The sequence below is a fragment of the Paramacrobiotus metropolitanus genome, unplaced genomic scaffold (assembly GCF_019649055.1).
Source record: "Paramacrobiotus metropolitanus isolate TYO unplaced genomic scaffold, Prichtersi_v1.0 Parri_scaffold0000022, whole genome shotgun sequence".
Classification (NCBI taxonomy): domain Eukaryota; kingdom Metazoa; phylum Tardigrada; class Eutardigrada; order Parachela; family Macrobiotidae; genus Paramacrobiotus; species Paramacrobiotus metropolitanus.
In genome coordinates, this window is record NW_026570242.1 from 324,273 (window position 1) to 346,812 (window position 22,540).

A 22,540-nucleotide genomic window follows, 5' to 3' on the forward strand; every position below is an offset into this window, starting at 1 on the left:
TTGAAAATTGCTGTTTTGATGCGCTTACCGGCAGTGACTCTTTGTCAGTTATACGCTGCAGTGCGGTACTAAAGGTAACGCAGGCCACAATAACGGCTCTAGAAGTCAATGTATTTGCAGACAAGTTCATCGACGCATAGTAACTACCGATTACTGAAATTCCCAGTAATTAATTTTTGTAGATAGATCATGCTTTCGTATGTGGATTTTACTATACGAGTAGGCAAATAGTTTTTGTTGACAAATTCCAGTGCTCCGCCAACATAACGGGTCGTCGGACGTCGAAACTATCGGAACACTGTATACTGTTCGCGGATATTCTGGTAGCATTTAATAGTAGTGAATGTTTTCCGGTTCGAGAATTTATTTTCTCAACTCGAGGTAGCATTGACATCCTTGGATTCTACAAAATCTGTTATCCGGTCTTTAATGGTTTCGCAGGGGGATACTGAGGTCCTTGGCAATTAGGATTTTGAGACCACTTGGCACAGCACCACCAGAAATAGCTTTTGTCTGGTTTGTCGGCGGCTGTTAAATGTCTGCAAGTGTCAAGTGGGTTGGCATACGTATCCGGATAGATATAACAGCCCGCGTTCATAATACTAGTGGGAGGCGGTGGATTTGGTTTCATTGGGAACGTATATGGCTGCGCGCACATTGGAGGTAGCGTTGTGGTTGTTGTTCTGGTTGTCCTTGTTGTCTACAACGTGCTCTTTCCCAGTAAGTGGTTACCTTGTTAGCAAACTGCGCATAATAATATTAAGGCAAACAGTTACTAACAAAATTGCAAGGACTTGCACTTTACTGTACGGTTATATGTATTTTTATATACGTTTACGAAAGGTGATTATTCGTTTGTGCTTTCCTTTCCTTGTTTAACGAGAAAGTAACACAAATTACCGTTGGCGTTGTTGTTCGCAGCGTTGTAGTAGTTGGTTTCGTCGTAGTTGTTGGTGTCGTTGTTCTCGTAGTACTTGTGGAGGTTGTTGTCGATGTCCTGGTAGTGGGTGTTGTGGTCGTTTTTGGTGTGGTTGTTGGCGTTGTCGTTGTCATTGTTGTAGTCGTCGTTGGTGTAGTTGTGGTTGTCGGTGTTGTGGTTGTAGTGGCTTCCGTAGTGGTAATTGGCTCTTCTGTTGTCGTAGGTTCTTCTGTAGTTGTCGTTTCTGGAGTAGTCGTCGTGGTGGGCGTGGTTGTTGTCGGCTCTGTTGTTGTACTGGTAGAAGTAGTCGTGGTCGGTGTTGTGGTTGTTGGTTCGGTAGTTGTCGAAGTCTCCGTGGTTGTGGTAGGAGTTGTGGTCGTTGTCGTTGTGGTGGTCGTAGTCGGTGTTGTGGTTGTTGGTTCTGTGGTGGTCGTAGTAGGCGTGGTCGTTGTCGTCGTGGGTGCTGTTGTTGTGGTAGTTGATTCGGTAGTGGTAGTAGTAGGCGTGGTCGTTGTCGTAGTTGTCGTGGGTGTTGTTGCAGTAGTTGATTCGGTGGTGGTAGTAGTAGGCGTGGTCGTTGTCGTGGGTGTCGTTGTGGTAGTAGGTTCGGTTGTGGTGGATGTGGTGGTAGTGGGCGTTGTTGTAGTCGATGTGGTAGTCGTAGACGTAGTTGTTGTTGTCGGAACGGTCGTTGTACTGGTGGACGTTGTGGTTGTTGTCGTACTTGTGCCCGCGGATGTCGTGGTCGGCGTTGTCGTCGTGATGGTCGTTGTCGATTCAGCTAAGCGATTAACCAACAAAATTTAACTATCATGGCTAAATTCTCGTAAAAACAATCTCGTAAAACCAACCTAGCAAATAATTTTCATTGCAAAATCTTTTAACAGTATTTTAAAAGTGTTACTCAGTATACTGTTAACGCCACTCTGTACTTGGTGCTCGGGTCCATGTTGGTGGAGTCGCCGCCTTTGTTCTGAACTGCTGCTGGTCGCAGCATGGTCCTGGTACGCATACACCTGCTTCGATGTAGGTCAGACCGGTATTGTTGTAATTTCCATCCAAATACAGTGCTCCTCCAGTGATACCGTCGTCCGTTTCCAGCTCAGAACCATAGTCCCACGGAGTTCTGTTCGTGCCGGCACTGTTATACTCGATTCTGCTACACTGACAAACCGTTAAATAACCCCAACGTTCCCACTGAAATCTGTCATCCGCTACAGCACAAGAACTGTGCTTATTGGAGTCCGCTCCATATACAACAACACGGTCATCTAGAAACATTGTATAGAAAATATTAGAAATAATAGCAACTCCAATGGCTTTGGTGGTGAATTTTCGTGGTCTCCTTACAAAGGAACCTTTCTTTTAACTTGCTTTAATATTACTTTATTTAGTAGATGTAATTTACGATATAACTGTTTTAAACCGCATTGAGCTTTATGCAGTAAATCGTTCTGTTTCAAACTACGGTCAGGAAGTGGCCGATGAGATGTGAGCGACGATAAGTTGGACGACATCCCTATTTATAAAATAATAGTACTTGAGAAATTAAGCCAACTTGCACCAACCTATGTCCCCACTAATTACAGGCTCTGGCAGAGTTATTATGGAAGCAGCAGGAACCCCCACGCTTTTTGCTTGAGCGACTTGAGCATCAAACTGACCAAAACTCGGCGCAGCTAAGGATAAAATTGCCAGACACCACAAGAAAAATCTCATATTTAGTGCACCAGCTTTTGATAAACACAGAAACTTTCGTGCAACTCAAGCCAAGAATCAGCAACAGGATTCTTCATAATCTGGTAGTCAGTAATACGAGCATGGTTTGTAATCTTCGAGAATGGTGCTGGTATGTCCAAAAATACTTCGCTTGGAGTAACACAAAGTCGAACGAACTTGCTTCAAAATTGATAGAGTATCACGGTGAAAACAAAGTACCGGAAGTATGTAAAGGGTTCTGGAGGTCAGGCCAACAATAGAAAAGCGGGCCTGTGTGCTTTCCAGTGCTTGGTAACTTGATACGAGATTAATGAACGTTTCCGTTGCGCGTTAGTAAACTGCTGCTGGAAATGTTTTATAAAGCTGTTATTATGTTCTATTAAGTATTATAGATTGGCATCTACCATCAGAGTTCTGAACTTCTGTGTTCCGAATGCGCGGCCTAAATTGCTGGGCGCGCAGCTAGCGATTTTGAAGTTATTAACTGGTTGTACAGTAAATAGCATGCTTTTGTGCAGAAAGCACTTTGGAAATCTTTGCTATTTCAGTCAATACCAAAAGACAATTTTTTTAATTCATTTCTACATACATAAGACATAACGTTGTGCAAATGATACTAACGAGTAACAATTTTTGCGCGACTTTATACCAAGTGCCAGACTGGCCGCTGCTGACTACATAACTCGCAAAAAATCTGCCGATTGCGGGAATCGAACCCGCGTCCTCTGTACTCTAAGGCCGAGAGAGGCACCACTAGGCTATCGGCGTACAGCAGAATATCGTAAGATATTCTCCGTACAGCCGGCAACCTAACGAACAGAGCCACGCTCCTAACACAAGGTATTCGATGGTGACAATACTGGGACGGGATAGTCAAGCAAGCTTGCTTCGCTCGCTTGCGTTTCGTAGAAATGGTTCGAAATCATTGTACCGCAGTGTATTGCCTGACCGTAAGCATTGTGTCGTTTGACCATACTGTTATAAGCATACACTTTTTTCAACGACGCTGTGCGAAAGACGTTAACTTAAAATAGGTATTTCGAATCAGTGGTTTAATTTAGCTTGGATGATTCGCGCTCGAACATGTTCATCCTCAGCTGGATCCTTGGGAATAAACTCGTCCACATTAATTTCCTTGAGTGTCACCACATCATCCCGATCATTTTCCTTTTCTCCAGTAGTGTGCGCCGTTAAGGTCACAGCCGACAGTTTGCTGACCATATCCACGTCATACAGCGATACGGTGTTGCCTTCGATATGCACCGGTGGTTGCGGCAACGTCGACCTCAGGGGCGGAAGATCGTAAGGGCGAACTTGATTTTGGCGATAGATGTCGACCTGCTCCTGCAACCAGTCGTTCGTCTGGTCCACCAGTGCCGATGCTTTCTCACGTGCGTTTTTGCGCTTCTCTTGAGCAACGCACTCTTGTTGCGATTCACTCAGTTCTGGAGCTTCTTCTGCAAACATTTCTTCGATGACTGCTTGCTGTGTGTCGTTTAGCTGCGGATTAGGATCGTCGGCAATTTCCATTAAACGCGCTCTGTCTATTCGATCGAATCGGTGGTGGTAGCGAGGTCGCTTCCTCCGCAGAATTCTCTTCCTTCTGAGTCCTGAACTGCGCGCTTGCTTTTCCACAATGATATTGACGGCATGTTGCAGCCTTTGCAACCCAACTTGGCATTGGCGTTTGCGCAGGTCGCGAGGATATTTCGCTCGGAAATAATCCGTCAAAGGATGGAATATTTCCACACCATGGGCGAAATTATACTCGACATCCATTGCACGCATCATCCCCAGACGTCGTTTGATGTACGTCTGGTACGCTCTACCGTGCCTATCGAGACGGTGAATCGGAGGAGTGATAGTTGGCAAGATTTTTGGATGTTGGAGACGGTATTTCGCATCTTTCGGTGTTTCCGTGGTTGGCGTTTCTGTCGACTGGCGTTGCATAGTCGTTGTCAGTTGCGACATGGCTCCGAACAACGTATCATGGATAGACATCCGTCGGCTTTCCATGGCCAAGTTCTCTGTATAACAAATCATAATGAGATAGTTTATGCAGCTTTTGGGAACCGTGTGCACTTACGATGTTCTCGTAAAATACGGCGGTGAACATCGGGTATGAGAACGCTGTAAACCATGGAAGCAATAAAGGTTTCCTTCTCCTGTTGAGTCATCCTAGACATCAAACAAAAAATATCAAGGTCACGACAGAATATACATCGTCAGCTGTTACTGGGTATGCAAGTTTACTCACGCTCTTGTGAAATGCGCTTCTGCGCTGACAATATTTTCCCAAGTGGATTTCTGTTTATTAATAAAGGTTTCCTTGGCTAAATGTTGTTCAGCACGGTGTACAGCACTTAACACTGCTCTTTCGGCCGGTATATGATGGTTTTGTTGGAACTGTGGAGACAATCAGCTGATGCAACAAATAAGTGAAACAACATTACTACCGGCTACTGACCAATTGAACTGTGGCTTCCTGTTCCATGTATCGTCGGTAATCCTGTTGCCTTCGTCCAGCTTCGTGGGACTCTCGCATTCGCCGCTGAGTTTCCGCGAAACGTTTCCACCGATCGACGGCATTGAACTCCAACTGCCGTACCAGCTCGTAGTGTTTTTCTCTCAAAACTTCTGTGCCAATTTGCGCTTCCAGTGATGACAAGAAACTTTCAATAAAGTGCATCTGCAAATGAAGTACACTATGTATTACACAGAAAATGTTTTTAGTTGTGATTTCAAAGTTTATTCAAACTCTGTAGCGATGGAACATAATGGCACGGCCCCGCTCCTGCATTTCTTCGTAGCGTTGTTTCATCTCGATCTTGGCGCGGTCGGTCAGGGCTACGTTGCCGCGCACTTCGTCGATTAAAGCCTTTCGTAGTCGTATTCCGGTTTGTATCTGTTTCAGTAAGCTTGATATATTGTAGTGCACTTTAAAAACTGTTTTATGTGTTTTTACCATTTTCTGCATAGTTCTGCCTTTGACCAGCTTCTGTATAATTACAGCGGCTCGGAACGTCTCAATCTGGTCAACATCCAAAGGCGGCACGGACAACATGGGGCGTGGTTTTTCGGGAACGGCTTTTGGGCGAAGTAAAGCTGGGGGCTTACGTTTTTTCTTCTTGTCGATCAGGTCAACATTAGAGTCATCCAGACTTCCCCCTGTACTCCGCTCTTTTTATATTCTTATTTTTTAAGGAAAATTTACTGTTAGGCCGATCTTACCAGCTAGATCAAATGATATCGCTTCGAACCTTGCCGCTTCCTTAAACTTCCTCTTCACATAACCTTTGGGTCCGTAAATGTTATCCTTTCTTGGAAGATAGATATCAGCGCGGATGTTAGAAGGATCCATGTCTTTCAGAACTTCTGAGAAGCCCTGCCAGGTATCCATGTAGTAATCTGGCTTGTTGTCCCAGGTTAAATTTGTCACAATGTCCCCCTGATTGGCTTTTGGAAAGTAGCGTCGGGCATCATGACCAAACGCTTCTGAAGCTTGCTTCATCAAATCCACATCGGCTGGGTTGGTCTGCCATTTGTAGATCGTGCGCTCCATGAATCGGTGTTTCCAGTTGTAGTATCTTCGCCCTGAATCCGGTACCGGTTAACCAATGAGAGCGTAGAACGTTGCAGTTAAAACTCACAGATATGAACATCGTACCAAATAACGGACATTTCGGCATCAAACCGCTGCTGCTGATTGGATTCCAATGACTGCTTCGCTTCGTCGATCCTTTGTGCCAAATACTGTTGGCTTTGCTGGATAGTCTCTATAAAGGCCTCCTTCTTGTCCTCCATATGCCTGTTTTAAATAATAAAGTGTTTAGTTTCACGGCAGATCTCAGCTTCCTAAGCCTATTGTGTGTTAAATATTTAACATACTCTTGCATCTCTTTCCCAAGATATTCCCATTTTTCATGCTCCAGTCGTTCGAACTGTTTCATTTGTTCTTCGGGTGCATCGTATTGACCGCTACCTTTAAACAGCTTCTGCATCTCTTTTCGCCGCAGTCCTCGTTTGACAAGGTTCATTGTCTTGTTGGTAAACGGCTTATAGTTTTTCGGATACACTGTATCAAAGTAATGATAGACTTCCTTCATTTTGGTGCCCAGTTCCGCTGGGTCGGTCTGAGCAGACTGGGCGCGGTAGTCCGTTTGACAAGCGATGTGCCGCGAATTTTGGGCTTGGAAATTCAGTCCGTCTGTGGCGGCATTTGTTGACAACTGCGCATGATCTTTGACTTCTCGGGACAATGGATAGTTGTAATCTAAATACTGGATGTCCCCATCAAAGTGAGGAATGTTGGGGCTACATATGAAAATGAATTATTACGAGTAAAATAGCCAGTGACAAAACAGCAGACCATTAAAGTTGAATGTTCGCCAGGTTACCGTGTATAAGTTTCCCAGCGATCACGCCCACGCACAGTCGCTGCTAAGCTGGTGGCATTTTTTCCCAGTGGTCTGCACAAAACTCGAATTGGTGGTTTGCGTAATTTAGTTTCATGGTGAAACAGTGTTTTCGCTCACTTGCTCACTTTGGATAACCGAAGTCCATGTGATAGGGATATCGGGCACCATCTTTGAACTCAAAGTGTCCGCGCTGAGTACGCGGGAGCCCGGAGAATATATGTGGATAAATGGCCACGTATTGCTGCAATGATTCGATAGGGTAATCGATGATGAGGAAGAATTCGTACACCATTAGTACAAGTTAGTCATGAAACGAGACATTACCAAATCGTTGGGTTGCGAACGCGCTTTTGCAGCATTGTGGTAGTGCGTCTTAAGACTGCTGGAATGATTCGTTGGATCTAAGGAATAAGTTGCAATTTATGAAGTGTAACAACAAAAAAATACTGCGTGACCTCTCGGGTTTCATTAGCACAAAATCAGTACTAGGGATATTACGAAGTACTGTACGTGATCCGAACGTCAGCAGGGAAATATCTCTAAGATTTACCGTAAAGAAAATCGAACGGTCGGGTATTTGCCACATGCGATCTTCTTATGGGCCCAAACGACTTGTACGGAGCCATTTTGCGTGAGTCTTGGTCCGCAGTATTCCAGAATTCAAATCACCAACCAGCCAACTAACAATACGTATTTGTACCGCGTCTAAAATCGAGGCGCTATTTAGTACTTAATGATAGATGGTCTATAACCTCGCAGTTGCGTTTCGGAGGGCTCTTATCGTTATCGTATAGCTCAAGAAATAAGATACAAATAATTACTACATGTAGTTGCAGATTAGCAACAGAATCGCTTAATCGCTTTCGAAGCCTTGTACGAAAATATCAGAGTATTCTAACTGTAATAATTAAAAGGAGAGGGGCCGAAGTCCTGGCACAGATGATCAGTATTCATCTAATTAATCAATGTTTTTTACTGTTTAATGCTTATACAGAATACAGATCGTCCACGAAGGGAAGGCAACTTGACCTCCAGGATGATAGCGGATGAGAGCGGTCGCCGTCAAAAGCACAATACTGAAGTGCAATACTAAAGTCTAAATACAGTAATCAGTTTACTATACTTACATGCTTTTTTGTATGTTACAGCAACTGAAAAAAGTCAAACGGCATAGAAATATTCTATTCATTCGATTCTACAAATTTGTACTGAGCGCAGCTAACCTATACATATACTGAGAAAATTAATAAAAGCTCATTCTATTCTATAATAACTTACACATGCCCGTTACGGCATTGTATTAAATGTACAGTAAATTATCACACATAAATTTTGATGACCATAAGAAGTTCGCGTTATAAAGTAACCCTAATCCGCTTTCCAAAATTGCCACTTCCTTAATTTCCACGATAGCAGCTACTGATCTACCTATCAATAAGCTTTGTTTATCTGTACATGAATTGTAACACTTTTTTCTGAATGTTTAAACCATTTATCGCAATTTATTTCGAAACGTGCCTGTCTCCATGTCTTGTATACAAGACATGGAGACGTAAATTACGTAATTTATGCTTTCACTATGTATTAAACGATTAAAGGAGACTGGCTGGAAATTTTCGTTTTAATAAAGTACTATTTAATTAGTACTTTTATTTAGTCATTACACTGATTACAGTTAGCTGATCGGATGAACAGTTCAACTGAGCGTCTACAAATCGCATAGCACTCAAATAAAAAATAACAATCCATTTTATCCCGTTCACAGAAGAAAACAAAACAGTGAAGGTATAAATAGATTATGCTGATGTAAGATTAATAAAATGCGCAACACGAATCCAAAATCCAGGAGTTTAAAACTGGTTTGAGTGGTGAGCGTTTCTGCAACGGAAGAATGTTGTTGTTTAAACACGGTCGTAAGTAAACCGTAGCAGATTCGGTTGATATCTTAATTAAATAAGGCATTTGCCGCGATCTCTCATCAGAGAAAGAGCAGCATCACACTTCGTTTCAATTATGCAAAGGAAGTGCGACGTTGTATCGAAATTTTTCAGCTGCGGCAAAACACCAAAGTTAACAAATCCTAAAGGAAAAAGAATCCCATGCCAAATATTTTGCGAATGGGCGTGTATGCGTCATAGCAGCCAAGCTGAAATTATGGAGCGTAGCGTACAGCGGGCACCTTGTAAGCAAATTGGCAGCGGCAGCAGAAAGAGAAACGGACGACATAGCAGCTGTTTCAGATCATGTCAGATACGAAGAATCGTCAGCTTTCAGCGGTGCAACGATACGGGGATTTAAATTTAGAAGTTTTTACAGTCATTAACTGAGCGGCAGGATGACGCGGCAGTCGGATTTGAATAACATGCAGAGTTTTAACTGCTGCATGCATTAGACCGGCATGCGCTGCTTACGATTAGCTGGGTATCTTTGGTATTTTGCCGTTATTACTGTTCACAGCTATTTGTTTTATGAAATAGGTTTTGTGATACGACGTTAAAGGAGCGTAAAAATTACAAAGGTGCACTACACTTACGTCATTTCGGTGTTTCGGTTTCCGAGATGTTCACCGACATCCATGGACAGTGCGCCAGCTCCGCCTCCGAAACCGACACCCTTAGGTCCGAACTTGCGGCCATAGCACTGTTTGCAAAACAGCTCTCCGTGGTGTTCGGTCACGTTGGTAGAGTCCAACAATTTGTTGCAGAGTCCTGTAATTAAAATGCCGCTTTTATAACGCATAATTACAGTTTGAGCGGCATTCCGAACGTCACAGCTCTAGTGAGCATCATAAAACGAACAATTATACTGTATTTATACAAACTGCAACAAAAGATGCGGGCATTCATTGTAGTATATAGCAAACTAGCAAATACAGCGATCTTAACGATTGTATTATTTGTATTAAAACATCGTTCACTAATGCATTTCTTGGTTATTGATTACGGTGACTGACATTAAAATGAATCGCCTGAACGGTAAAAACACGGATTTTCAACAATAACAAAATGCACGCATGATAAGGGAAATTTACTGCGAGTCGTAGTACGCAGCGCATGTATTACAATATTTTTTGTCCTATTGCTTACCGCATTTGAAGCAGGTCTTGTGCCATTTTCCACTGGCGGCAATTCGCTCTTCGGCGGGATAGACGCTCTTGCCGCACTTGGGGCACTTGTTCTGTTCTGCTGGGACGAAAGGCATTTTCTACGATATTAACAATAATATCCGTTAAAAATGCCGGTTGTGGAATATGCATCGCCTTGTTGAGCGGCATCCGGAGATAAGGTCGTGCCAGTTCTACCTTACCGATTAATCTGGCGGGGATGGGAATTGAAAAGAATGGAGATCTGCACCGATGCGGATAACTGTATAAGGGCGATACCGTCCAAATCTCGGATCCAAATCACTCAAAATGCCAACTGCACAACTGAATGACTCCCCAAACTAATAACCAGTGCTACCGATTGAAGCAAAGATTTTGGCGTATATCCTCCGAGTTGCGGTGCGAACAAGCTGAGACGGAATTAGAATCGCGCCGTTTCTGTATTAAATGCACTATAGTCGGCCGCAGCTGACTCATATGCGCCCGCCTTCTCGTCCGAGAAGCGGCATCTGCCATGTAGCACCTTGTACGAAAGGATGCAAACGTGATCCGTTAGCATTTGTGTATAGTAACGTTGTTTGTGTGTATGTGTAAGCGCGCATCGATGACTATTTTTGCATACGAAACACAGCTTGCCTGCACATTTATGGGCACCCAACACGCACGCCGATTCATTTCGACGCCCCTTTTTATGTATGCAAAAGTCAGCGTTTTGAAAAGTTTTTAGCTGGAGCAATAATTATATGACTCCATACGCTGCATGTTCAATAGATCTTAGTATGGATTCACGGGTGCGCTGCATTTCCGAAAGCGTTAATGTAGAAATTCCGTGCGAAAGCGAACAACAAAAATGTTCTTAATAACAGTTATAAAATCGGTCCGAGCAGGAAATATTATGCGTATTCAATATTCTACGCATTAGCTGTTGCCGTTAGTGTGCATGTGTTTGTTATGATCGCGCTATTTGTATTAGGCGCTTAAGTTATTAATCTATTGTACAGATACTGCAATTGCATTCTTACAAGAGCACAACATTAAAACTAATTTTCTGACTGATGTAAAAAAAGCTGTAAGATAACATTTAATGTCACATTACTCGTAGCGACTGCATACGTGGGCTATAATTATACCGGTACTAGCTCTTGGCTAGTGGTCTGTGTTACATACTGAATTACTGATACTATGCGGTCTGTAATTTTAGGTGCTTCGAATTTAGAAGGCTCTTGGTAGGTGTTGTATGTGCCCTTTTTCGTATATATGCAGTATTACTTTTGTTGTGAAAAACTGGATCGGCATGTAAGAGATTTTGAAGAGGTTTTTATAAGTGTTTATGGTTTTCCTTCTTTGTACAAACTCATAGACTTACGGTATTGAAAGAGTTAGCAACGTACAGTACATGCACGATTACCGTGTATAAATTTAAAGAGCTTCAATACCTACACCGGTATCCATAATAAATAATTACGCTTTTTGACCTGTTTTCCCGCGTTTGACGGGTTCGGTTTGCAGGTTTTCGCAAAAAAACAATTTGTTGAAACCATACCATATCATAATAATTATGATACATATACTTCTCGAAGTACCTAACTTGTTGAAACTCGACGATACACTGGCTGAGTAATTCACATGCGTGCGGAGAGCGTCTTAGAGAGACTCGGGTATTAAACACCTCCGAAAATATTCGATGATTAACGTCTTCGGCCACTTTTGCCGAATGACAACTGCAAAAGGCCCGACAGTGTACGTGGAACTCGTCACACCTTATGGTTGCAGTAGTATAAATCACAACTTACCGTACGAGTACAAACAATACAGGCAACATATGCAACGTTTTAACTTTTTTACCGTCATCAACGCGTGCGACCTCACCGTGTAAAACTGGAATCATTTTGGAATTCCAATGCGTTTGTCATTGTGATGTTACGTTAACAAACAGTCGTTTCGACCGATATACGAGCTAAAAGACTCGTAATCATCTGAAAACAGAGATATTCTTAAGCATTTTACGCTCACTATCTGTACTTATTTTCTTAATCAAAACTATACTGCAGAGCTTGATTTTATCCATCAAACTGTAATAAAGAACATACATACTTGTACAAAAATATCTATACATTAATGGCCGCGCAGTGTTTGGATATATAATTTATTCTGAGATTGCATTTTTACGTCGAAATGACACGAACGTCTGGAGTACCCTCGACAAATGATCCATCCGCAAGTAAGCTGAATAACAAAAATTACAAATATGTCTGACAAATGATAATGTTTTAATAATCATTATAAAGGCTTTGGCCGCAGAGCCCTTTCCTTCTTCTCACGAATCCAGCATGCCAGGGCAGGTGCCGGTTGCTCCCGTAGTGCAGATGGTGCAACTTCCGGTGTATGCTCAAGCTCCAGCTCCAGGAGTAATGATCTATCCCGACCCATTAACTACAACGTATGCTAAATGTAGATACCAAATGATACTTGTATAAAGACCAATCAAACCTATAAGCGGAATTTGTTTTCTTTCATGCATTCGATTGTTTTATTTTTGGGAAGCTTCTTAAAATTATAACATCAAATCTCGGGTTGGTCTGTAATTTGGCTATACGTACAGTACACTTGCAATTAGTCAAACCCTCGTGGCATTACATATTATGTTTTCATTGTGCAGATGTCCTCACTGCAACCAGACAGTTACCACCGTGGTTGAATATCGCAGCGGCTCGCTGACATATATTTGTATGGGCATAATAGCGTTCCTTGGTAAGTTTGACATACGAGTATAACGAAATAATAGCATTAATTTAACTCTGTCGTCATAATAATTATCGTTGCAACGCTACCTGTAAACCACGCGTCAAAGCTTCTTTGGGCGTTAATTGAAAACATCTTGTTATATACACAATTTAATTATTTTGGTGTCTGGGTTCAAAACTAAAACTTAGAAGAGCTCCATAAAACCTGAAAATAATTGAGCTTCTTGCCACTGGCCGTAATAGGTACGAAGAACGTATACATCTATTGAGCAAAATTTGTACGTAGCGTGATTTTCATTTTATTATTTTATTCTACACCGTTTGCAGGAGGTATTTGCGGATGTTGCTTGATTCCGACATGGTAAGTAATCGTAGACCGATTATACCGTAATACGGTACTTACATTTGGCAATTGTAGATAATTATTGGTACAACACCGCACTTCATAAAACTGTATCAATTGTGCTTTACTGAATCACGTATTCAGGTAGATTATTGACTCGAGTTGCTAACTGTGTATTTTAAACCATTAATTTTTAGTATCGATTCTCTCAAAGATGCCTACCACTACTGTCCAAGCTGCCAACAGTACATCGGCGTGTACAAGAGACCTCTGACCCGGCGTTACCATTACTATTAGTGCTTATTTTCTGTCTTCCATATGCACCATTCAATAATGTTATTATTTCTGTTTTCTGTCCCGGAAAGTATGTTACTTATCTGCCGAAACTCCACAACCCCTTGATATAGTATTTATGATATTTTAACGTAACTTCGGCGAAAATCTATTCTGCAGCTAGGTACTTTGGTACAACTGTATACTGTACACTAACGTTCAGGTGTTTTGTGTTTTAATTTTTAAATAAATGTTCGAAACTAGTAACAATGTAACGCTTACGTAAAACTACGTACGGTACTTCTTTTTTTGCTCGTATCAAGCGACCTCTCGCAAATAAAAATCAGGGGTAAAACGAGACTTTACGAAATAATCAGCCGCATCAACTGACATACGCCATGACCTCGGGAGAATTACCCGTAAACTGCGATACTCTTGGTAAGATACTGTTAGCCAGAGGGCATCAGTGACACCTTTAACCACTCCACAAGCAAATTTATATTATTTAGGAGTTTTAGAAAGCAAATGCTGTATACCGCGATGCGTACTTAAAACCGACTTCGGAACCCTGAGCACTATAATTCCGGCTCCTACTGCAGTCCGTAAACAGTACCTATATAGAAGCTAATTGTTGCAACATCAAAGCGCATATTTGAATGTTATAATTCTAAAACCACAATGTTTATAACAGCTGCTGGAATGTCTCTTGAGAAGCTATAGGAAATGTGGTGCTATAGGAAAGGCCGAAAGAAAAGTCGCCGGGAACAAAGGCAGGAGTTCTCCAGTGAGACGGGACTTCTTGCTCACATCGCATCTCTGATATGTTCTCTTATATCTCTACAACATATCTGTGCTTACCATCAGTATTGTAGTGATTATGGTGCCCAGTGACCACTCTGTTCACAACCTATCACAATCTTTCGCTCGGTTCACCACCTTTTGCACTACCTTTCACTCCGTGTTTTGCCTTTGAGCGCACTATCTTGTGTATGTGTATCGTTAACTTCTTTTTCGTTATTTACTTTCACGTTCTCTCATGAGAATAGGTGGGAGAAAAACTTACAATTTATTTCCCGCACCATAATTCTGCGAAACTGCTTATTTAATAATATTGTACATAGACCTAGATTCTGGATCCACACCTGCCAGTAAACACACTTAACGATTACGCACATCACGCAGTGCCGAAAAAGGTTGTCCAGGGCATGAAGATAATACGAAAGGTCAATTACGATCTCGCCGGGCTGATCTTTTTTCGGTTCCATGTTGAACAGCTTGCGAGAGACGGTACTTCATAAAGCTTAAACCTTGAAGTTATTTAACGAACTGAAGTTCATTAATCAGTTTGGGGTTCAGACTTTACTGCCATTATTCAAGATCTGAAAGTGGAAAACCGCATTAGCACACAGCAGCAGCGATTTGCTGATTACGAGCGCTTTTTTTTGGTGGTCTGTTTAACCCGTTGACGGGCATTGGCGTCAGGGCGCAACATGGTGTTCAGAATTTTTTTCCAAGTGATCGCGAACAGTTAATTGATATCCCTTTGCATAATTAGCAACAAGGGACCTTAAAGCAGCAGTAACAACAGAACTCAAACTTGTATCTTAAGATAATTACAAACTACAGGTGTCCAAAAATGACCAATTTCGGACTTTCTGATCTCTCGCAGATCTTGCTAATTAACTAATTAGTGGATGAGTAATTAAACCGGAGATAAATCAGCAAGGTACAAATGACAACGCTTTATTCAAAAATGTCTAACGCAGATTCTATAAGTTGAACCATAGATGACCGCAGTCCGTCAAAAACGTGTGTTGCGTGCCAACACCATTGCCCATGAAGGGTTGTGAATACACGGGCGGGTGCACTTTCGACAGATTCTTATCACTACGTAACCGGAATAACTTAATATCGGTTCGGACGCCAAACATGCGCCATGCGGTTTGGTTGTAGGAGGTTGGCAAAACATGGGGTTGCTGAACACCACCCCGGGCGGTCGGCATTGTAGATGAGATTCTAATTCTACCGTCAGTGTATAATTGTAGCTCTGTGAATTTAAATGGCAGCACAACACTGCTTTCTGCCACGTTCCACCTTCGATACCGAATACCGATGCACCGCTTGGGCAAGCAAAGCTGTGAAGCCACGTAGCCTTAAAAAACATGCAAATTTTGAGTTTTGACCAGTCTCGGGCAACTGCGAACTGTAATGATAACATTAGTGATGTTAACGTTTCCGAACAGCCTTATATAGGTCACATCCGGTTACTAATGAATTTCGTTCGAAAAAGTGCTAGTGACAACTAACATTTGGTTCGGCGCCAATCGCATTTGCATCTGAACCATTTCCGCCGCTTTCCCCATACCGGCAACTGCGGCCACATCCAGGAAACGTGCAAAGCAAAACAATGCACGCAGGTAACTCGGTGTGTCAGAAATGAAGAAGTGCAATGTTAAATTGCACAAAGACTGCTTCGTTTAGTACGATGGGAGAGACTGATAAAAGTTTTGGGAAGGATTAGTCTCAAAATCGCTTGTTTCCAATGTTTTTTATATGTAGCAGTGGTCAAAATGCAAGAAAACGGGTTTTGGCAGTTTTTAATTTTTTACTGACCAGTGGTCAAATTGTTGACCACTTCTATACTTCTGTTTTAAAGTACTTTTTTTGTGCTATTTAATGAAGTAAGTGCTTTTACTTTATTCCTGTTAGCCTAATTATTACAAAAATAAGCATTTATATGCTGTAGACCGTCCATGGGCATTGGCGTTGGCAAACACCCTAGTCACCACCGCTGACCTATGGTCAGCACAAGCTCACAAAAAATTCCCTATCTTAATTGATTTTTTTCATCCGTAAATCCCGATTTTCAAAAGAAAATTCGCACTCCTTCGGGCACCGCCCGCTGGAGGGTAGGTTCTTACGAGTAGGTTCTTACTCGATTGTACCGAGGGTAAAGTGCACCTGCAAAGACAGTTCCAGGCATGATATGAGCGCATGATATGAGACTTACGCATGATATGAGCGCTAGTGCTAAGGAAGTCCTTTACGATCATGCTAACGGAAGATCATGATCATGATTACGATCATGATTTTTATAACGGAAGAGAAAATCCGGCATGGGCGAAATGTTTGTCAACACAATCGGTGCTTTTGTGTAATTATATTATTGCAGACCTGCGGTAAAATTAAACACGTATTTTTTTGTATGTGAGGGCGTACATATTATACTTCACTATCAGCTGTTTGTGAATAGGTAATCTTGCTGTGAATATTCGACGACAAAGTCATAGATTTGATTGATACTAAAAGGTATTCCTTCACAAAACCAAGAATGGAAAAATCTGAGCGTAAGTGTGACCTATCTTGTTTCAAATAAGACTTTAGTCTAACGAAAAATCAAGCTGAATCTGAACTAACGTTTTTATGAAATTTTGTTATCAGGCAGTAACATTGATAGTTTAATGACCAAATATATGAGGTTAGGATCTGAATTCGTTTTCTTAAACTATAATTTATTTTACCGCTGTTGGCAGCCGTTTGTAATAGGGAATATGCCATAAAATTTATCATTAATGCCGTAGTTTCGCCTCCGCCGTACAGCTCTGGGGAATCATCTATCCCAACAATCCCGATTCCAGTTTTAGACCAACCAAGAACGATTCCAGTGCAAATGGCACCACCAGCGTATGCGCAAACCGTTTTCGTACCGGTACACGCAGCACCGGTGACAGCTGTCGGTTTCCCGGTCCCAGCAATGTAATTATACGAAACTATAATATTAACTGTTTACATTGAATTAAATGCCATTAATTCCATTAGTGTATTAATTTTGATTGTTGTCAATAAGTTTTTTCGTGAGAAATTAGCAGTTTTACGTGTCCGTATTACAGGCATGGCACATGTTTAATGTCATTATATTCACCATTGCATTTTTTAGTTCTTCTTGCGTTAACTGTTATTAGTTGTTCCTCACATATTTTTTAGCTGCCCTAGATGTAATCAGTCTGTGACCACACGCGTGGAATATGAAAGTGGTGCCCTTACCTGGATCCTTGTGGGTGCCCTGGCATTTGTTGGTGAGTTGGCGTCTGATACAAATCATACAATCACATTTATTTTTGCATCGCCGGTTATTACAATCTTTAAACTGGTTATATTTCAGTTGTTACAAACATACAGTACAGCACTGTACTAAAACTTCACATTTTGTGCGGGAAATATTCTAACCATAAGTGCATAGTCTACAAAGAAAAGTGTCAAAACATATGACGAAGCCGGCATTTTAATTTAGGTTGCATATTTGGATGTTGCCTAATACCTTTCTGGTATGTATGTATACGAATGGATAGTTCTTGTTTGTTTATTAAAATACACGTCTCTACCCATAACTAAAAATATTCACAGCAATGAAGCAATAAAAAATTACCAAAAGCAGGAAAAGTTAAAAGCTAGTATTGTGAACAAGAAATAGATCTAGAAGTGCTATAACTTATTGTAAATGTTTTGTTTAGCATCGATTCATGCAAAGACGCCGTCCATTCCTGCCCAAACTGTCAACACTACTTTGGAAAATACAGACGGTTGTAATGAAGATACCTATTTTTATGTTTTCCGTGCTCTTGCAGTGATTTGTGCCTTTTTGCTGTTTTGAGACAATGATAGAACCATTGTACTCTGTTTTTACCTCCACGAATTCTGTTTTTCCATTACCGTTGCTACATACTAGTTTTCCCTTAATTCAGTGTAACGCTCGTGAATCAGAACTTTCTTGCAACTTTTCCCTGCTTATTTTATTTATCAGGTTTTCTTAAACCATACTCGTAGCTGACAAAATTATTCATTGACGTTTCGTGCATATGTGTGGATACGTACGGTTTATACAGGTTAGCCCACCCCAAAATTTTACACATACATCTGCAGAAATAAAATTCAGACTGATTGCTTACAGATCGTATTTAACAACTTAACAAATCTAAAAATAGTAAATTTCATATTTGATACACGAAAGCATTAATTAATGAATTATTAAGTATTATTGTTAATTATTATATATTAATTTCCAAAAGGTAACAGCCAACCCAGCTGCAATAAGTAATGATCACGCTTGCGCAGAACGGAAGTTTGAACTGCAGATGATACAAACTTGCATCTTGCATCTTGCTAGCGCAACAAGTGCATTGAGCTCAGATTGTTAAAAAAATCCTTTAGATTTTGTAAAAAAATTCTTTCTCGCGGGCGCACTCCAGTACGCATGTAAATACCATGCACCTTCATGCAGCCATCCTATTGTAATAATAATGGCATTTCAAAATTCATGTTGCGCTGACCTTACGTACAGATATGTATTACTGGACCACAATGCACAAGAGTCTACCTTTTGGTATGCAAAATTTTTATTTGACAGAAGTGCCAGAAAATTAAGCATTTAAAATCCTGATGATGATGTAGTGCAGTGCGCGACGTGCGGAAAATTTATTATCTCATTGTTGACCGTGCTAGCCGGTCGCAGGTCAGAGTACATAAATTTCTTTGTGCTGCAGCATGAGTCGGTATAATAATTTTATTTATACGGTGCAGCATCGACGATTCAGCGTTTGTAACAATAAATACATCAAAACTTCAACAAGTATTTGTATATCCAACTTTTCTGAGGCTTATCCGTAAGTACATGGCTGGTGATTGTCGACACTACTAACGTAAAAACCAGCTAATTTTACATTGAAAAGTGTACCGGTACGTTGGTACCGTAATGCGCAGTGCAGGTTAATCAGCCATATCTATTAATTAACACCATTCGTTTGTTTGCAGCCGGTATTTGTCTGGACGCTGACGTGAAATGGAACATACCGAAAAAACTGAAGGTGAGTACAATCAAGAAAGGTTGGTTATAAAAGTTTCCAGTGCGACAGAATTTGCGCTAGTTTCATTGTGCATATTTTTTATGTCTAAATAGTACAGAGTAGAGTGAAAAAGGAAAAAAGCGATAATTGCAAACCTCGTTTATTGTAAACTGGGAATGGACACCACTGTCTTCGAAATTTTAAATACATGAATCTTGATACACCACCTAATACAGCTTTAAAATATTAGTTTCGAATCCCGGAAAACATAAGTACTATTCTAAAATTACAATTTGTCATTGTACGGCTTCTAATTAAGTCATCGTTTCCTTGTGTACGCGTCATGAAGCTTGAAAAAGTGGGACATAACAAAATCGATATTAAGCAGTCGGGATACATTTGCTAATTATTATCAATGCGCCTTTTATTGTCTCAAAATTCGGTGTCCTATTTGTAAACGTATTAGTTAGTCAACCAAAACCCAACCTATTGGTGACTAAAAAAAAACTAAATCAAAAACGGTTTGTCTTAATCTACTTACAGTATCTGTATTTTATATCAAATTGCTTAAGTACGCTTCCAGTGCCACACAGTTCTTCTGTTCCACTGAAGCAACTTTTTTGAAACAGAGAAGTAGAAAATGCCGAATGACTGCAGCGTCTTATCTTTGACTAATTATGATATCGGACAACTGCAGTCTGAATATGTCTCCATCAGCCCTTGAATACGCATCAATTTTCCCCCTTAAAACAAATGTTTGTTTTTAATAAACAAATTTTCAAGGGTAGTTGCAATGCCGAATTCTGTTTATTTTTCACACAGTGAAACTAGATTTATTGCTATCCATAATTTTTCATTGCGTCATATGACAAACAACTGAACTGGGACATTAAAACTCAGCAATCAATGCATAAAATGTTAATGTCCCGTTACACTGTCAATTTCGGCTCTTTAGGAGAAAAAGGAGAATCCAGAACTACCCTAGTTGATATCACATCGGGATTGGTACGTTAACAGCGATAGTATTTTGATACTGACGTACTGAACATTTTGATGCACATAGAATTGTAGTTAATCAGGAAAATTCTGCAGCGACAGTGTAAAAATTAATAAAAACTTGAAAAAAACTCTGTTGCAGTGCCGCTTTAGAAGTAATGTTAAACATTTCACTGCTAAAAATTAAACCAAACACCCGTTGGTAATATCTCGAATATTTTCTACTACATAAAACAGTAGTATTCTTTAGTTTTGCTAGCACGCACTCATGTATGTTCATCTCGATATATCGCGTATACCAGATTACAAACGATTACACAACAGTCACCATTAAAAATGTCATTATAACCATTCAGCATGCAGTTCGTAGTTTTACGACTTCCGGTCCACCACCTTACCCCATGCCGGAACCTAATGCGACTTATGCCACTGGACCGGCACTCGCGCCACAGACCGTTTATGTGCAAGCACCGGCACCTGGAACAATGCTGTCTGCCGAACCGGTCATGATGACGTAAGCAGCTCGAATGGCTAGCTGAACAAATTTATTCTTTTATTGCCAATGTTTTGCGGGAATATATGTTGCCTGAGCTTATGCCACACAAGTTTGATGATATCAAAATTACGCATAATTTAAATGTAAGGGTGTAAAAGAAGAATTTTTCGTAAAAATTTTGCATTTGGATACCATTTGCTGTACGGTAGAGTGTAAATTACCCTTGGAATTGTTAATTTCTACAGTTGTCCGCACTGCAGTCAGCAAATCCAAACCCGAGTTGTATACGAGAGTGGAGCGTTGACGTGGTTGTTAGTCGGAGGCTCACTCCTGATCGGTATGTATTGTACACAAAAAGTGATTATGATTTTAGCAATAAGAGTAATAATAAGCAGCAGGTCTCAGATCATTGACGCTTGATAATATTGGAATCGTGTTTAGCGTACTGCTGTCAACAATTTCCTAACAACAATTTCGGAGTTAGCGCCTTTATGGCTATTTTTTGTGCACTGGTCAATGGTACACCAGTACCGGTATTGCGCCGTGCTTAAATCACAGCCCGGGATACTGTACGTATTTTGGGCTGCGCTTTAATTATTGCAGCAGTTAAAGTGGCGGTATACTCCAGATTTATGAAAACTGCATGCAGAATCAAATCTAGTTGAGTTTTTCTTACAAATTGGCAACACATGCATGATGAATCGATTCATCCCGAGCGCATGAGGGTCTGTAACGTCAAAATCAGGATGTGACCTGCGGCCGTTTTATTTCTAAATTCATCTACTGATTACAGGATGCTGGCTTGGATGTTGCTTAATCCCAACGTGGTACGTTTCATTTCATCACGAGTAGTACTGCAAATATTGCATGCTCCAGGCACATCGACACAATTATAATTATTGTATAAAAATTTTTGTATCAATGTTGCAGCATTGATGCTTGTAAGGATGCTGTGCACACTTGTCCGAACTGCAAAAACTTCATTGGAAAATACAAGCGTTTGTGAAATCCTATACGGAAAGGTCATCATCACAAGCACTTCGCTGGCGTTTTTACTGATTTTAAGCATTTTGCTAACTTAAAAATAAAAGGCATCTTGCACAATATGCTATATGTAAGTTTGTAACACCTGTTGCTCTGCATCGAATAATTTATAGCATCTGTGCCTATATTTTTGAAGTAATTTTTTTGAAATACTGTAATATTTTCGAAGACAGTTTTAATAGAAACATCAAAATTATTTTTAGTGCGGTCACTTTAACCTTTAGATTCATTTCTGCAGTGGTTGCTGCAGTGTCCGGCTTTTGCTGACTGTAGTAAATCTAAACTGGGTGCGCTGTTAAAGTGGTTTTACGTAATTTTGCTCTTTGCACTTTATATCTTTTTTCGTAAGCGTTTTTTTTGCGCCGGCCTTGCAGATTATTGTCAGACTGTTAAAAGTTAGTTATTGTTAAAAAGCTGTCAAAAGGCTACGGCTAGCCGATTTTGGCTGCTATTACTGTATAGAGAGCTGTTATTACTAGCTGTACTGTACCTCTTACAATTCATAACATTGAAGCTGTATCAAAATATTTGTTCGCAAAGACATTGTGCGGCTCACATGATGCCTAGCTCGATTCCAACAAATAAAGCAGTAAACAAGAGTGCCGGTTATCAAACACTGGTGAATTTCATAATGCGACAAGTAAA

At 40.8% G+C, this 22,540-nt stretch overlaps 6 protein-coding genes across 9 annotated transcripts; 3 read left to right on the forward strand and 3 right to left on the reverse strand.

Moving 5' to 3' along the window:
* Positions 1–451: 451 nt before the first annotated feature.
* On the reverse strand, positions 452–1,696 carry LOC129586847 (GATA zinc finger domain-containing protein 14-like; the record flags this gene model as incomplete). Its single annotated transcript, XM_055480312.1, has 2 exons — positions 452–700; positions 901–1,696. Coding segments are annotated over 2 exons (894 nt in total), but the record flags the coding sequence as incomplete, so codon positions are not given.
* Positions 1,697–3,248: 1,552 nt separating this feature from the next.
* LOC129586901 (cilia- and flagella-associated protein 91-like) lies at positions 3,249–8,193 on the reverse strand. 2 transcript variants are annotated; one of them, XM_055480393.1, is made up of 14 exons: positions 8,184–8,193; positions 7,607–7,761; positions 7,381–7,457; positions 7,182–7,297; positions 7,036–7,107; positions 6,527–6,952; positions 6,289–6,446; positions 5,870–6,232; positions 5,604–5,806; positions 5,397–5,543; positions 5,106–5,327; positions 4,896–5,044; positions 4,725–4,816; positions 3,249–4,665 (listed from the first exon to the last, which is right to left on the reverse strand). In XM_055480393.1, exons 2-14 carry the CDS (start codon positions 7,680–7,682, stop codon positions 3,683–3,685), a joined length of 3,084 nt encoding a protein of 1,027 aa, XP_055336368.1. In that variant the 5' UTR covers positions 7,683–7,761; positions 8,184–8,193; the 3' UTR covers positions 3,249–3,682. The 2 variants fall into 2 exon arrangements, with proteins under 2 accessions (XP_055336368.1, XP_055336367.1); XM_055480392.1 differs by lacking the exon at positions 8,184–8,193 and adding an exon at positions 8,049–8,158.
* Positions 8,194–8,663: 470 nt separating this feature from the next.
* LOC129586950 (muscle LIM protein 1-like) lies at positions 8,664–10,579 on the reverse strand. Its single transcript, XM_055480491.1, has 4 exons — positions 10,363–10,579; positions 10,143–10,260; positions 9,590–9,764; positions 8,664–8,934 (listed from the first exon to the last, which is right to left on the reverse strand). Exons 2-4 carry the CDS (start codon positions 10,255–10,257, stop codon positions 8,907–8,909), a joined length of 318 nt encoding a protein of 105 aa, XP_055336466.1. The 5' UTR covers positions 10,258–10,260; positions 10,363–10,579; the 3' UTR covers positions 8,664–8,906.
* A 1,435-nt stretch (positions 10,580–12,014) lies between these two features.
* On the forward strand, positions 12,015–13,858 carry LOC129586947 (lipopolysaccharide-induced tumor necrosis factor-alpha factor homolog). 2 transcript variants are annotated; one of them, XM_055480486.1, is made up of 5 exons: positions 12,015–12,380; positions 12,448–12,599; positions 12,819–12,910; positions 13,231–13,264; positions 13,444–13,858. In XM_055480486.1, the coding sequence occupies exons 1-5, from the start codon at positions 12,366–12,368 to the stop codon at positions 13,541–13,543; spliced, it is 393 nt and encodes a 130-aa protein (XP_055336461.1). In that variant the 5' UTR covers positions 12,015–12,365; the 3' UTR covers positions 13,544–13,858. The 2 variants fall into 2 exon arrangements, with proteins under 2 accessions (XP_055336461.1, XP_055336460.1); XM_055480485.1 differs by having other exon boundaries at positions 12,016–12,380; positions 12,461–12,599.
* A 2,774-nt stretch (positions 13,859–16,632) lies between these two features.
* LOC129586948 (LITAF domain-containing protein-like) lies at positions 16,633–18,363 on the forward strand. Its single transcript, XM_055480487.1, has 5 exons — positions 16,633–16,866; positions 17,101–17,275; positions 17,504–17,595; positions 17,811–17,844; positions 18,031–18,363. The coding sequence occupies exons 1-5, from the start codon at positions 16,851–16,853 to the stop codon at positions 18,104–18,106; spliced, it is 393 nt and encodes a 130-aa protein (XP_055336462.1). The 5' UTR covers positions 16,633–16,850; the 3' UTR covers positions 18,107–18,363.
* Positions 18,364–19,045: 682 nt separating this feature from the next.
* On the forward strand, positions 19,046–22,488 carry LOC129586949 (lipopolysaccharide-induced tumor necrosis factor-alpha factor homolog). Of its 2 annotated transcripts, none has more exons than XM_055480490.1 (6): positions 19,046–19,179; positions 19,328–19,380; positions 20,719–20,869; positions 21,097–21,188; positions 21,645–21,678; positions 21,782–22,488. In XM_055480490.1, exons 2-6 carry the CDS (start codon positions 19,356–19,358, stop codon positions 21,855–21,857), a joined length of 378 nt encoding a protein of 125 aa, XP_055336465.1. In that variant the 5' UTR covers positions 19,046–19,179; positions 19,328–19,355; the 3' UTR covers positions 21,858–22,488. The 2 variants fall into 2 exon arrangements, with proteins under 2 accessions (XP_055336465.1, XP_055336464.1); XM_055480489.1 differs by having other exon boundaries at positions 19,137–19,252.
* The last annotated feature ends 52 nt before the right edge of the window (positions 22,489–22,540 follow it).

Bases quoted from the DNA above. Each gene is read 5' to 3' on its own strand.
- LOC129586901 (XM_055480393.1), bottom strand. From the start codon at position 7,682: ATGGCTCCGTACAAGTCGTTTGGGCCCATAAGAAGATCGCATGTGGCA. The intron at 6,233-6,288 runs GTGAGTTTTAAC...TACCGGATTCAG, and splicing joins TTGGTACGATGTTCATATCT to GGCGAAGATACTACAACTGG. The intron at 5,045-5,105 runs GTCAGTAGCCGG...TTGTCTCCACAG, and splicing joins AGGAAGCCACAGTTCAATTG to TTCCAACAAAACCATCATAT.
- LOC129586950 (XM_055480491.1), bottom strand. From the start codon at position 10,257: ATGCCTTTCGTCCCAGCAGAACAGAACAAGTGCCCCAAGTGCGGCAAG. The intron at 9,765-10,142 runs GTAAGCAATAGG...TTTTAATTACAG, and splicing joins CAAGACCTGCTTCAAATGCG to GACTCTGCAACAAATTGTTG. The intron at 8,935-9,589 runs GTAAGTGTAGTG...CTTCCGTTGCAG, and splicing joins AACCGAAACACCGAAATGAC to AAACGCTCACCACTCAAACC.
- LOC129586949 (XM_055480490.1), top strand. From the start codon at position 19,356: ATGGAACATACCGAAAAAACTGAAG. The intron at 21,189-21,644 runs GTATGTATTGTA...TACTGATTACAG, and splicing joins CGGAGGCTCACTCCTGATCG to GATGCTGGCTTGGATGTTGC. The intron at 21,679-21,781 runs GTACGTTTCATT...TCAATGTTGCAG, and splicing joins TGTTGCTTAATCCCAACGTG to CATTGATGCTTGTAAGGATG.
- LOC129586947 (XM_055480485.1), top strand. From the start codon at position 12,335: ATGACACGAACGTCTGGAGTACCCTCGACAAATGATCCATCCGCAA. The intron at 12,381-12,460 runs GTAAGCTGAATA...CTTTGGCCGCAG, and splicing joins GACAAATGATCCATCCGCAA to AGCCCTTTCCTTCTTCTCAC. The intron at 12,911-13,230 runs GTAAGTTTGACA...CACCGTTTGCAG, and splicing joins GGGCATAATAGCGTTCCTTG to GAGGTATTTGCGGATGTTGC.
- LOC129586948 (XM_055480487.1), top strand. The intron at 17,596-17,810 runs GTGAGTTGGCGT...ATTTTAATTTAG, and splicing joins GGGTGCCCTGGCATTTGTTG to GTTGCATATTTGGATGTTGC. The intron at 17,845-18,030 runs GTATGTATGTAT...TGTTTTGTTTAG, and splicing joins TGTTGCCTAATACCTTTCTG to CATCGATTCATGCAAAGACG.